Source organism: Nanorana parkeri, unplaced genomic scaffold, assembly GCF_000935625.1.
Source record: "Nanorana parkeri isolate BGI_ZX_2015 unplaced genomic scaffold, ASM93562v1 scaffold735, whole genome shotgun sequence".
NCBI classification, from domain to species: Eukaryota; Metazoa; Chordata; class Amphibia; order Anura; family Dicroglossidae; genus Nanorana; species Nanorana parkeri.
Window position 1 is genome coordinate 661758 of NW_017307003.1, and position 12958 is coordinate 674715.

The following is a 12958-nucleotide window of genomic DNA, read 5'->3' on the forward strand; positions in this document are numbered from 1 at the left end:
CGATAAAGCCTGAAGGTGTAGTGTTTATCTGCTTGCTGAAGGCTTATTTTTCACTGAAAACCTCCAATGTCATAGCTGACAATGGTCACATGAACCACTCGGATTGGTTCTTGATTGTCAGTGGGGACCTGAGCTGGCAGTTATTGAGAGACCGCAGCTACACATATCATGACTAGGGCATTATGCTGGGCAATGGTAATAAACAGATTGCGGATATGTAGGGGTTAAACATACTTCAACATTTCATCAAAGGACTCACTTCTCTGAAGCATTTAAAAAAAAATGTAAATCCTTTTTATAAAACATGTACAGTGGTATGGTTAGCTTTCAGTCTCTTTTAAAATAATCACTGCAACATTATGCTATGTTACAAGACACTTCAGTAAGGGGTTCAGCCAAAAAAGCAAATATTTATGGATTAGTCATTCTGTGAGTGTCTCTAACCCTTCAGCACTTTGGAATAATTTAAAAATGTTACTTTGGAAGAATTTTAAACAGCTACAGACCGGAATGGATTTCCATCACTGGAACCTGTAGGCACACAAGCTTTCCTGCCCAAAACAGAACCCCTCCGTAAGCACCGTCCCTTTAACATGGAACATTTACGGATTCTAACCTGGTTTTGAATATTGTAAAAATGTGTAAATAGGGATATATGAGATGTCTGCAATATTACCTACAATGGAGAAAATGTACTGTCATTGACCAAAGATGGGAAAGTCATCTCTTTACCTCTGCCCCCCATAGGCTCATATAAGATGTCTGCGTCATTACTTATGATGGAAACAAATATACTGTAATTGATTAAAAAAAACAAAAAAAAACACCTGTTTACTACTTATGATGGAAACAAATTACTGCTGTTGTCTATGTGCTCAAGTCTACTGTGTTTAATGGTTTAATCTGGCCCTGGCTATATATATGATACAGAAAATAAACTAGACTATAACAAACGCATTTGCAAAAAAAAAATGTTTGTATAGATTAGCTAATATTTTGTGACAAGAACAGATGAATTTGGAATCCCCATATCAACCAATATAACACTCCTAACAAGCCAATATATTTATAATTTAGAAACATTAAAAAACTGAAAAGAAACAAAACATCAATAAACATGTAACAATACTTATACCAGAACCTGCATCTGAATACATATGATTATTTTAGCAGCTATAATTAGTACTAACTTGCAGCTGCATCTTTCAGTAAAGACTCAAATGGCTGCACCACACATTCCCTACTCAGCTTTCACAGCAAAGATATTCACACTGAAATTCCTTCTTGGAATATGAAATATACACCAGATGCAACCTTCCATAACTTAGTATCACCTCTGCTTCACAGCAGCACTAGAGAGAACAGCGGGTGCACATCAGCTGAGCCAGTCTTGCTCCAAGATCCATAGTTGTTCACAGAAAAAAAAAGTCCAGCCACACACTGCAAACTTTGGTGAAGAATTTATTAATCATAATCTTAATGAGCTATGATGAAGCCCATTATTGGGTGAAACATGTCAGAGTGAAGAGGATCCATGGCAGGGTGATGTGTCATAGCCGTAGCTAGCTCCTTTTCCGCCTGAGGCAAGAAGAGAAAATTGTTCCCCTCCCCAACAGGCATGTGACGTGTTTTTTTTCTTATTCTTTTCCATAATGAGGAAAAGGAAAAGAATGCGGTATACAAGTGCTGTTCTTTATTCATTTTTCCATGTGTTTTACTGTAAGAAGCACAGTGATGCAGAATCGTTGTTTTGCCTTAGTTTTATCTTGTGTAGAAATTTGCATGCCAACTGAGCTTATTTTAGATTTTCTCTAAGCATCCTAATCAGGGTACTGTTATTCTAGAATGGGAACCAGAGAATCAGCAATGGAATCACAATGTTGATCACGAAAGGTCCACATATGCTTCCTATTGCACTCTTCTGATAGACCTAATTGTTTTTAGTCCCCCTGCAGAAGCACAGAACATGCAAATAATGTGTCTAATAAAATGACTAGTGACAAAGACAAAGCATTACAACACATATGTTTTGTATATATTATATTCAGTTATATAGGTAATTTTTTTATCTATATAAAACTTATCACATACAACTTATATATTAATTATATGCAAGACACTGCAGCAGCGATCACTCATACAGTTTTTATTACTCTCATCCGATCTGTAGCTGCAGCGGCTGAGGAGGAGAAGAAGCACTTTGGCTGCCTTTGTAAGTGTCCACTACACTGGTCAGGCTCCTCAGTAGCCATCTGCACTCCCTCTGCCCACTTCAGCTGCTATAGATTATAGGAGGGTGAGTGCAGAACTACCATTGGCCTGGCTGCACATGTCTGGAGCGTGGGACTTCAAGTGAGGACACAAGGAGGCTGCTGGGGGCTTTAGCTTAGTCCACGCAGGAAACATCACTGCTCCCCACCACTACCACCAGAGAGGTGAGGACATGAGGGCAGAGCACCTAAAATAGATCAACTATGTGCACTGTAAGTGTTTGTTCTTTCCATGTTACACCTTTGACCTCTGTACTCTGCACCACACTGCTGACTTCTGTACTTTGCGTTATTACTGACCTCTGTACTCTGTGTTATACCACTGACCTCTGTACTCTGCATTATACCACTGACCTCTGCATTACACTGCTGACATCTGCATCCCACCGCTGGCCTCTACACTGTGCGTTACACCACTGACTTCATCACTCTGCATTACACCACTGACCTCTGCACTGTGCATCACACTACTGACCTCTGCACTCTGCGTTACACCATTGACCTATGCACTCTGGGTCACAATGCTGACCTCTGCATTACACTACTGACTTCTGCACTCTGCGTTACACTACTGACCTCTGCATTACATCAGTGATCTCTGCACTCTGCCTAACACCACTGACCTCTGCATTACTACTGACATCAGGCCACCACCCCGAAGCAACACAGTGTATGAAGCTTCATATTATTCTGCATTGCTGTATAATGCATTTTTGGGATTTGTAGTCCTCTATAGCTGGTGGTATTCTGCATTGCTGTATAATGTCGTGCTGGGATTTTAAGCACTCCATAGCCGGTGGTATTCTGCATTGATGTACAATATGTTGCTGGGATTTGTAGTGCTCTATAGCTGTTGGTATTTTGCACTGCTCTATAATGTATTGCTGCGTAATGGGCCTCCGTGGTGGAACAGTGTCTTTATACCCACTTCTGTGTTCTCATCTTTTAGTGTGGTGGCACCCTTCCTGATCCACCATGGATGTGAGGCTTGAAATCACTTAATTCAAGTCACTCCTCTATGACAGATTAGAAGGGGCAACGCCAAGAAAATAGAAGCAAGCCCAGAAGCTGTTTCTAAAATACCAAAGCAGCACTGGAGAATGAGATGAGTTGACGCCTCACCTGTGCAGTGGACCAAGAGGGGCGCCAGCGCAACAAAAGAAGAATAGAGCCCAGAAGTTTGGGGTGGTGGCAGGGGGAACTTCTCCTGGGGGGAAGCAACTCGAGTTTTTACCCCGGGTGAAGGAATGTCTAGCTTCGCCACTCTAGCTGTACATTATACAATTATAGTGGTGTGTGTATATACATACACACATATATATACACACACATACACACATGTACACACACACATACACACATATATACACACACATACACACATATATACACACACATACACACATATATACACACACATACACATATACACACACACATACACATATACACACACACATACATATATACACATACACACATATATACACATACACACATATATACACATACACACACACATACAGTACATATACATACACACACACACACACACACACCAAAGGATATTGATACAGGCTTTTCCCCTATACATCTTGAGTAGATCATTATGTTTCATAGACAATTGCTCATTGCCTGCTTTAATCCAGAATGTCACAATAAACTCTTCATACTGGATTTTTGAAAATTACTATGAAACTCAAAATAGTTTTTCAATCATCTGATATATTTTTTTAAATTGTTGTCTCATAGTATACCTATACTTAAAGATACATTCTATAAAAAAAAAGACCAACCAAACGCAGAGATATGCAGAAAGCATCATATTAGGGAAAAGTGCTGAACACATCCAACTCCTGTGATCACGAAGAATCTAAATCATTTTTTGCGCTAAAGCCTACAGGCTTGTGGCCAAACAACTTAGTTTTAGCATTGAAGAAGGATGCCAGACTACTTCCTAATGTAAACTGTTTTACAGGAATAATATATCATAGGTTCCTCTTCTCTAAGAGATTTAATAATGGGAAGTATAATACACAAATGAATGCAAAGTAAAAATCTGTTGAAAGGTCATCTGAATTTCTATTTTCAGTAATTTCTTCCATGTGTGACACATTTTGATTACATCTAAATAAATCTAAATGCAGATGCTGTGCTTTAATCAGATCTGCACACATTCATTTTGAAACCCTTCATTAAATTATCCAGATTTTAACCATAATGTTTAACACTGATATGGGCCTATTCATATCTATGCATTTTCCACCTGAAAAAGGCATTATGCAAATTTCCACTGCCCCTCAACTGGAGGGATGTCCCCTTTTATGAAATAAAATTCCTTGGTAACTCTTTTCTCGTTAGTTGCCCTTTTTTATTGTCTAAAGTACACACCTCCAATAATAATACCACTACATTATTGTATTTGTTATATAGAAAGAAAGAATACAATTAAGTTGTTGTGGAAAAAAATAACTATTGGGTTTAACCAATCATTATTTGAGTATAAATTATATGTGTAATTGGGGATGGGGACATGAAAGGGATATGTCAGTTGCCTACATATTTGGTGCTAAAAGATGTCCCTCTTTCTCATTGAATAAGGTTGGGTGGAATGCATTACCTACAGAGGAAAATTCCTTTCTACGGAGCCTGTTTACATCATTGCAATGCATTGAAGTTTTAGCTTCCTACAGAATCCGCTGGTCCACTGAGCACAGGCCCTGATATCCTGTTTTAGGGTGGCTCTTTTCCCTTGCATGGTTTTATGGGGCCACCATTATGTGTGCTAGTAAGCTGTGTGTGCCTTCACAAAAACACAAAATCCAGTATACCCATCGCACTCCTGACCGAATAATACCCTTAGAGTTGGGTGGGTGCCAAAGGGACTGCAGATGCCTCTGCAATCCAAGATAAGTGTATGTATAAAGTCACTCGCACTCTAATAGAATTTAAAGTCAAAAACGGTTTGCCTGAAGAAGGAACTGCTATATGATGCGATAGCAAACGAGTCAATAAACCGTTTTTGACTTGAAATTCTATTGGAGTGCGAGTGACTTTATACATACACTTATCTTCACAAAAACACAGGCACAGAAGGACAAGCCACCCCCCTGCTCCCCATTGCTCCTTCCTGCTTGTACTGGACAGTAAGTTCAGGAAAGCTGAGCTGAAAGGGTTGAAGCCAGCTGTTGAGAAATATAAGGACTACAAGTGTTTGGGCAAAATGTAAAGAAATACTTTGCTGGGAAATGGATAGTTGTTTCATTTGGATTTATGTGAGCATGTGAGTGTTATACGGAGCATAATGCAAGTGGGCTGGTGTGATTGGGCCCCAAAAGTTCTTACTTCTTCTGACAGGCTTAAATTCTGAGGTTCTACGGGGTGTCTACTGGGGTGAATAGAAAATTAAGCCAATTTGGGCAGAGATAAATGTATGCCTGAGATAAAAAAAAAACACTGATTCAATAAAAAGCAATATCTTCCGTTGCTAAACATCTATTTAATGGAAAAAAAAATGCCACACCTAATCACATTTTGGTATATAAATTACATATTTACAGGAGAAAATTACCAAATGATAAAATATAGAACATAGGAAGTAAGAGTACTGTTGATTAGCAGTGGGAGTGTTTCTGTCCTGCTGAGCCACAGTCCAATTCTCCTAAATTATGCCATCTCGGGGTATGTTAACCCTCCTGCAGTACAGTAAAAGAACAGCAGATTTATTTTTGTATGTGCAGCCTTGCTGCATTACAGAAATAATTTATGAGAGTTCAATTAGGCTTTAAAATAACTAATGACATTGAGAAAATGTACTCTTCGAAGTTGTGATTCTTGATTGCTAATCTTTTGAAACTGACATTCAATAATCACAAGCAGCACAGCAGCAGCACACTATCCTTTACAATCAAAGTGGGTTGTAGAAAGTGGGACCAATATTTAAGTAGATGCTAACCCTAACTAAGTGACATTAGTTTGCTAGAGCACTGGTTATCACAAACAATTACTTTGTTTTTAATAAAATACTTTTTTTCACCTATTTATTTGACCTTTTCTTTCTTACTTTGTTACATTAACTCCTTCTGTCTTTCCGTAGCCACTTCCTGTCTACATGCATGCACATGCAGCAAATTGTTGCATGGTATTTTTTAGGGTGGGTTTTCTATTGGTGATAACAGAGGAACATTCCTCTGTAATATGTGTAAAACAGTCACCTGTATTCTTCACTGGAAGCCCACGTGACAGGGCGGCATACAGCCACTGTTATTCCATATTGGAAGCCCATGTGACAGGGTGACAATGCAAGAATACAATTGGGAGACCAAGACTAAGTGCTCTCATCCCATAACATTAAGTGCCTAAATAAGGACCTTCAAGGCAGGATCACCAGGATTTTTTTTTTTAAAGATGCAGAATGTAAATGGCATGTCAAATTTATATATGATTGGGATTACATATACTAGGATTTACTACCCTTTTAAGCTTTCACCAATGTTATGTTTTTTTATTTTTAGACCAAGTATTTCTGATGTGTAAGTGCCATTTAGCTGCCTGGCTGGAAAGTGCCCAGCATAGACATACACACATTTAACACAATTAATAAAATACAATTCTTGCAAAGAAAAAAGGGTATAATGAGTGCCCAGCAGAATTAATCTCCAAATTACATGTTAAAAGAGTTTTCTGTCAATTTCACACCAATTTTCCCAAGATGACACACTATAATATAGTTCTGGTAAGTTCAAACTACAGGTGCATCAATGGCATCATGTGCTCCTCTTTTGGGAATTAGCTGCAAAAGTTAAAGATAAAACAATGACAACTATACTAACAAAACCGACAAAATCTGTTATTTTACCTCTCTTTTGGAGGCCACTAGAGAAATATCTTTGGGATGTGAAATGAAAATTGCAGATTACAAATAATAATGTCTTACTTATTTTACAGTGTTTTCTAGTAACCCAATGCAAACTTTTACATGGAACCGAAAAACCCAAATCACAATTGGAATATAAAATTACATAGAAATGTTGCCAAAAAGCTTTGTTATAACTAAAATGTAAACACTGGTCCCCCAACTTTTACCCAAACTACAAAGACAAAGCTAAAATGTATTCATTGAATCCATCAAAATGAAATGGGATTCTAAAGAGTTTGCCATTTCAAAACAGTTAAATCATTTTAGTGCTCACCTCATCACATGTGGTCCTGAAATCCATGTGCCGTAGCACCGTTTGCGATATTCTGTCTTAAAACAAGGAACGAGAGTTATGCGTTATTATACCTAGGCTTTTCATGTTTTAACAAAGTTACAATACGTCAGTCAGCTAAAACAATACAATGAGAGTATTTGTATTGTGAGGCAGGCTGGCAGGATTGTGGTAAGTGTTTATGTGTCATCTTGATTTTCCACCTACACATGCTGAGGGGATCCAGGGTTTATGACTGATGTGGAGAAAGCTACATTTTTGTTTTCTTAAACTCATAATAAATCCTGCAGCTCAGAGACATCATATAAATTTGGGCGAGAATAAGCCTCCATTCCTAGGTCCACATTTTACCTAGAAGCCAGACCTTGTTATTAGTCTCAGCTGTGTACAGGCCTTTATATATGCGAACTGACTGATGTTTAGGGTTCTCGATTCCTCTTTCTGCTGTAGGAGCATGCTGCTGGGTGAAAAGGTTGACTACTGGCAGAAAACTAAAACAGGTACATGTGCTGCATGTTTGGGAAACCAATTATTAGGAAATAGGGGGAACCATGTTAGTCAGGAACTGACCTAAGTTTAGGACTGTATTTTTCCACTGTTTTAGGAACTGAGGAAAAAACTTAACCAATCCTGAAAATATATCTGAAGTAAATGATTATTATTTTGCTTGAATTTGAAGGGGGTGTTGACTGACATACATTAAAACGTCCCACATGGTTAGGGAATAAAAGGAAACTACCCCAGTGCCAGAAATAACAGATATACTACTGGTCAGGGAAGATTTTGAAACCAAACAGTTGAGGGATCTAAATTTGGCAAACGCATGGAAATACGTAACAGTGATAAATGGTACCTCAGGCACTCCAACTTCATGTTTTAAGTCTGATGGTGCTTAAAATTGAGATCCCTTTTGTGAAAGTCCTATGTATCTGGTAAGGCCACTGCTGAAATCTGCCAGACGGCACCAGCACACATTGGTAGTCCTTGACTATCCCACTTGGTATCCGGAAGCAATATCTCTCAGAAATATGTCCTCTAAAGTTATAGCAAAAGAGTTGTTGTCCTGTACCAATTTCCCTAAGGTAATTCTGACAAATCAAGGAACCAATTTCATGTCAAAGGTAAATAAGGAGCTGTGACAGTCGTTGAAAATTACTCACCTATGCACCTCAGTGTACCACCCCAATACTGATGGGATGGTAGAAAGGGTTAATAAAACCCTTAAAAGTATTCCAAAATGATAAAGATGAAAAGACTGAGACTTCCTTTTACCACACTTAATATTTTTAATAAGGGAAGTACCATAGTCCTCCACTAGGTTTTCTCCGTTTGAACGTTTGTATGATAAACATTCCCAGAAACTCCTTGATATAGCAGGAGGGACATGAGAGCAAGGGGCCACACCTTACAAAAGTGACCACATTGCTCAGATGCAGGATAGGATAGTGGCCGTTATGCCTATCATTCAAAAACATAGGCAGCAAGCCCACAAATCAGAGGCAAAGCATTTATAACTGTTCTGCTATCATCAGAACCTTTAGCCAAGTCTTAGATTTGGTGTATACTTTAGAGAGTTTTTTTTTTTAAATGACAGGTCACCTAAGAGATCAAAAAGAAAATTAGGGATGGCAACTACCAGGTTTACCAGCCTGTAAAAGGAGGACTCCTTCAAATATACTCCATTCACCAACGCACTGGAAGGATAGTGAGAATATTTTAGCAGGAAGAGATCCCAAGGTACCAACACCACCACCTGGGGTTAGGATGTTGGGAGCCTGTCTGCTATTCAAATTCTGGAGGTGATTCTTGCAAAAAAATCAGGGGCTGTGTTCAAAATGACCTGCCCAAACTAACAATTTACCATGTGACTAAGCCTCTTGTCAAAGTTACCCCACTTAGACCTTATCAGCTACCTGAAACTTAGGTAAAAAAAAAGCCATTTCAGAAGAGGTACAGAAAATGTTAGTTCTTGGGGTCACAAAGGAATCTAACAGTGGTCAGATCCCATTGTGCTCACCACTAAACCTTACTCATTCACAAGGGGGAGGGGCTGCATTCACAAGGGGGAGGGGCCGCATCACACGTCCCCCCCCTTTCTTGCCCTGCCAGGCCTGTGTTTGGATCAAGGTTCTAGTTGGGAATTTTAGGGTGGAACCCACGTCTTTTTTCCCCATTTACAAATGTCATGTTTGCTGCAGCAGGTTCTATACATTGTACAGATGTGCCACTTTACAGGCAGTTTAAGGGGACCCGATATTTATAGGAATTTATCATTGTTATTGTTTCCCTTTAAGTGATGTTAAAATCACTGCTCCTTTAAAAATGTAATTTTTTTTATACATGTCCCCCAGGGCAGTACCCAAATCCCCATACCCTTTTTATGGCCATTAACGTTCGAGCCATTAAAGTTCGAACTTTTTCCATGTTCAAAAGTTCAAATTCGAAACAGGGGGGTGTTCGGCTCATCACTAGTCTTTAACTCTTACTTGCAAAATGTGTATTGGGGTTGGGTTCAATGGGAATCCAGGGCGGGGTGGATTTCCAACCTCAAGGACCATGTTTGTTTCTCCCTGCCACCCTTTTCCAAGAGATCTTCTGATTAAATTCAGCTGGACCAAGTTGTGGTGGTTAGTTTATCAGCTCAGAGAGCCACGTTAGCTTGTAAAGCTGAAGACTGCTTAAGTAAGACTGCCAGTAGGTGCATGTTTTTGGAACGATGCCATTAGATAAAATGGGGAACAATTAGAACCCACATTAGACATTTACTGATATCCAGGCTCCATTAGAGAGATTTACCCTTACTTCCTGTCCTGCTGACAACTGTTTTACCAGTGAGGGGAAATCTCACAGGGACACAGACATAAATTCAAATGTGACAAAGGTTCTACCTTCCCCTTACTTAACTGACAAAAATTTTTTTTATTCCTGACCATTATGCTTTTGAAGAGTTAATCTCACTTCCTGTCTGATACCACTTTGCCAGCAGGACAAGTAAGAGAAAATCTCTCTAACAGATCTGAAAAAAACTAACAGGGTCCTAACCCTACCCCACTCTATCCCAAATTAAGGAAAGAAGTTATGGCTGAACTTGTACTTTAATAGCAAGAACCTAATGTGGACAAGGTCCACCCATTGTTGTTAAAACATCTTTAACACGTCTTTAAATGCATAATCCTAAATGCAGTATCCAGTGAGAGTTTAAAATATTTTTCAAGAAATAGTTTGAGGGATAGAGGTGGTAGAAATCTACGATGCAGTCTGCTTTACAAAACTTCCCATAATAATTCACTGATATTTGATTCTGGTGACTGGAACATCCATGGAAAGAATTTAGAGCACCAATGGTGGTGGCCAAAAACAGAATTTAAAAATCAATCACAGCCTGAGTAGAAAAGCCTGTTCCCATGCTATGACTCTTGCTTCTGTAGAGAAGCAGTGGTCTCTTTGCATAGATCTGACATGCTCTCTGCTGAATCAGAGCCATTTAACCAATTTAAACTGAAGAAAAAATAGTTATGACCGTCTTGAATGGTAATGCTTGCTGGTGCATATCTTGCTTCATGTATGCGTTCCTTGAGCACCCCCCGAGACAAATACTGCTATGCAAGATGTAAGCTAGTTGTATGTTTGGAAGCCAAGATCCTGGATCTATACCAACTGGCAATAATCAGGAGCATTAACAACATGGAGAGGAGTTTAGACCTTACGCATCAGATGCTGGGTGGGGGCCAGTATAGAGGAGGGTGGCAATATGGAAGTACAGGATACACAGGTTGGTAGCTGGGTTACAGTTAGAAGATATGGTAGGGGGAAGAGTGTTAGAGAAGCTAGTCCAGAGTTGGTACATCCCCATAAATATACAAGGCTTCATGATGTTGTGGATATCAGTTTTGAGGTAGCATTGCTGGAACAGTATACTTCCTCTAGATGCCAGTGTGGGAGTGACTGCCCCAGTGTGGAGGGGAACAGAAATGTAAGCAAAAAATGGGGACTTGATGATCTGGAAGGTAGGCAGGCTAATCTGTCACAAAGACCTCGGGTTAGGCACATTGTGGATCGGATGGACAGATTGTTGGGTGTGGCTGCGGAGGACCAAGCGGTCGTGGCACACATCTGTACTAATGACAAAGTGACAGGAAGATGGAGCATCCTCTAAATTTTTTTAAGAGACCGATGTTAAGAGACTACGGAATATGACCTCCAAGGTGGTATTCTTCAAAATACTGTCAGGACCAAGAGCCACACCAGAGAGACAGTGAGAGCTAAACAAGTTGCTGCAGAATTGGTGGAGGCATGAGGGGTTTGGGTTCTTGGAGAACTGGGTTGACTTTTCAGTCGACTTCCGGTTCTACAGCAGGGATGGACTGCACCTAAATGGGGAGGGTGTAGCTCTGCTGGAAGAGAAAAAACTGTTAAAAGACTAGAGGAACTTTTAAACTAGGCTCTGGGGGAGAAATAAAAAACAACCTTGTCAGACAGCAGACAAATATCAAAAAAGGTGAGAGAGCACCCCATAGAAAAAGGGGAGAACACATGAGAGGAGTAAGAAAGGGGGGCAATAAACATAACAGATAAGAGGGAAGATAATTTAACGTCATCCACTAAAGAGTCTGGCAGTTTTTAGTGAGCCAATACAGACCGATAATAATAAGGCTAAAAATTATTGTGATTAGAACCTGAACGCTGGCAAAAAAAACTGAAAGACATGTTTACAAATGCTAGAAGTCTGACAAACAAAATAGAAGATCTAAAACTTTTACTAATTGAGGAAGAGTATGACCTTGTGGAAATAACAGAAACCTGATTTGACAGTGAATTTTGTAGAGATCGGAAGGATAGAGAAGGGGGAGGGGTATGCATGTACATCAGAAATAATCTGATGCTAAATCTCTGCAACAACATCAATAACACATCTGGGGGGAGTGCAGAGTCGTTATGGCTAGAGATAAGAATGAGTGATAAAAGGGTGCATTATTGATAGGTATATGCTATAGACCCCCAACCATAAGGGAAGAAGAGGAGCTTTAACTAATCTCAGATAGAAATGGAAGGGAGGCAAGCACATGTTATAATTATGGGGACTTCAATTACCCAGATATTGATTGGGCAAGTGGATCAACGCATTAATGAAAAGCCCGTCACTTTGTACAGTGTCAACAAGACAAGGGACAAATGGTGGAAACACCAACTAGAGATAATGCTCTGTTGGATTTACTAATCTCTAATAATACATAGCTAATCACAGATATGAATATAAGGGACAACTTGGGTAAGAGTAATCACAGGGTAATAACATTTATTGTCCTTTTGGGGAAATAGAGAAGGGTGGGAACAACATGAACACTAAGCCCATACAGCTCCCGAACTTAGCCGAGCGGCTCAGTTGAGCCAAAGGCATATGCCTCGGCTCGGCTGAGCCGCTCTGAAAGCCGAAGCTGGCCGAGGAGAGAAACACTGCTTTTTCTTTTTTTTTTATTT

The 12958-nt window shown here is 39.6% G+C and overlaps 1 protein-coding gene across 1 annotated transcript in view; it reads right to left on the reverse strand.

Moving 5' to 3' along the window:
• Positions 1-12958, reverse strand: part of SNTG1 (syntrophin gamma 1) — a 324127-nt gene that overhangs the window by 140984 nt on the left and 170185 nt on the right. The window contains exon 3 of the mRNA XM_018564206.1: positions 7463-7518. Coding sequence (XP_018419708.1) covers positions 7463-7489 — 27 coding nt within the window. The 5' untranslated portion in view covers positions 7490-7518. The remainder of the gene's footprint in view (positions 1-7462; positions 7519-12958) is intronic.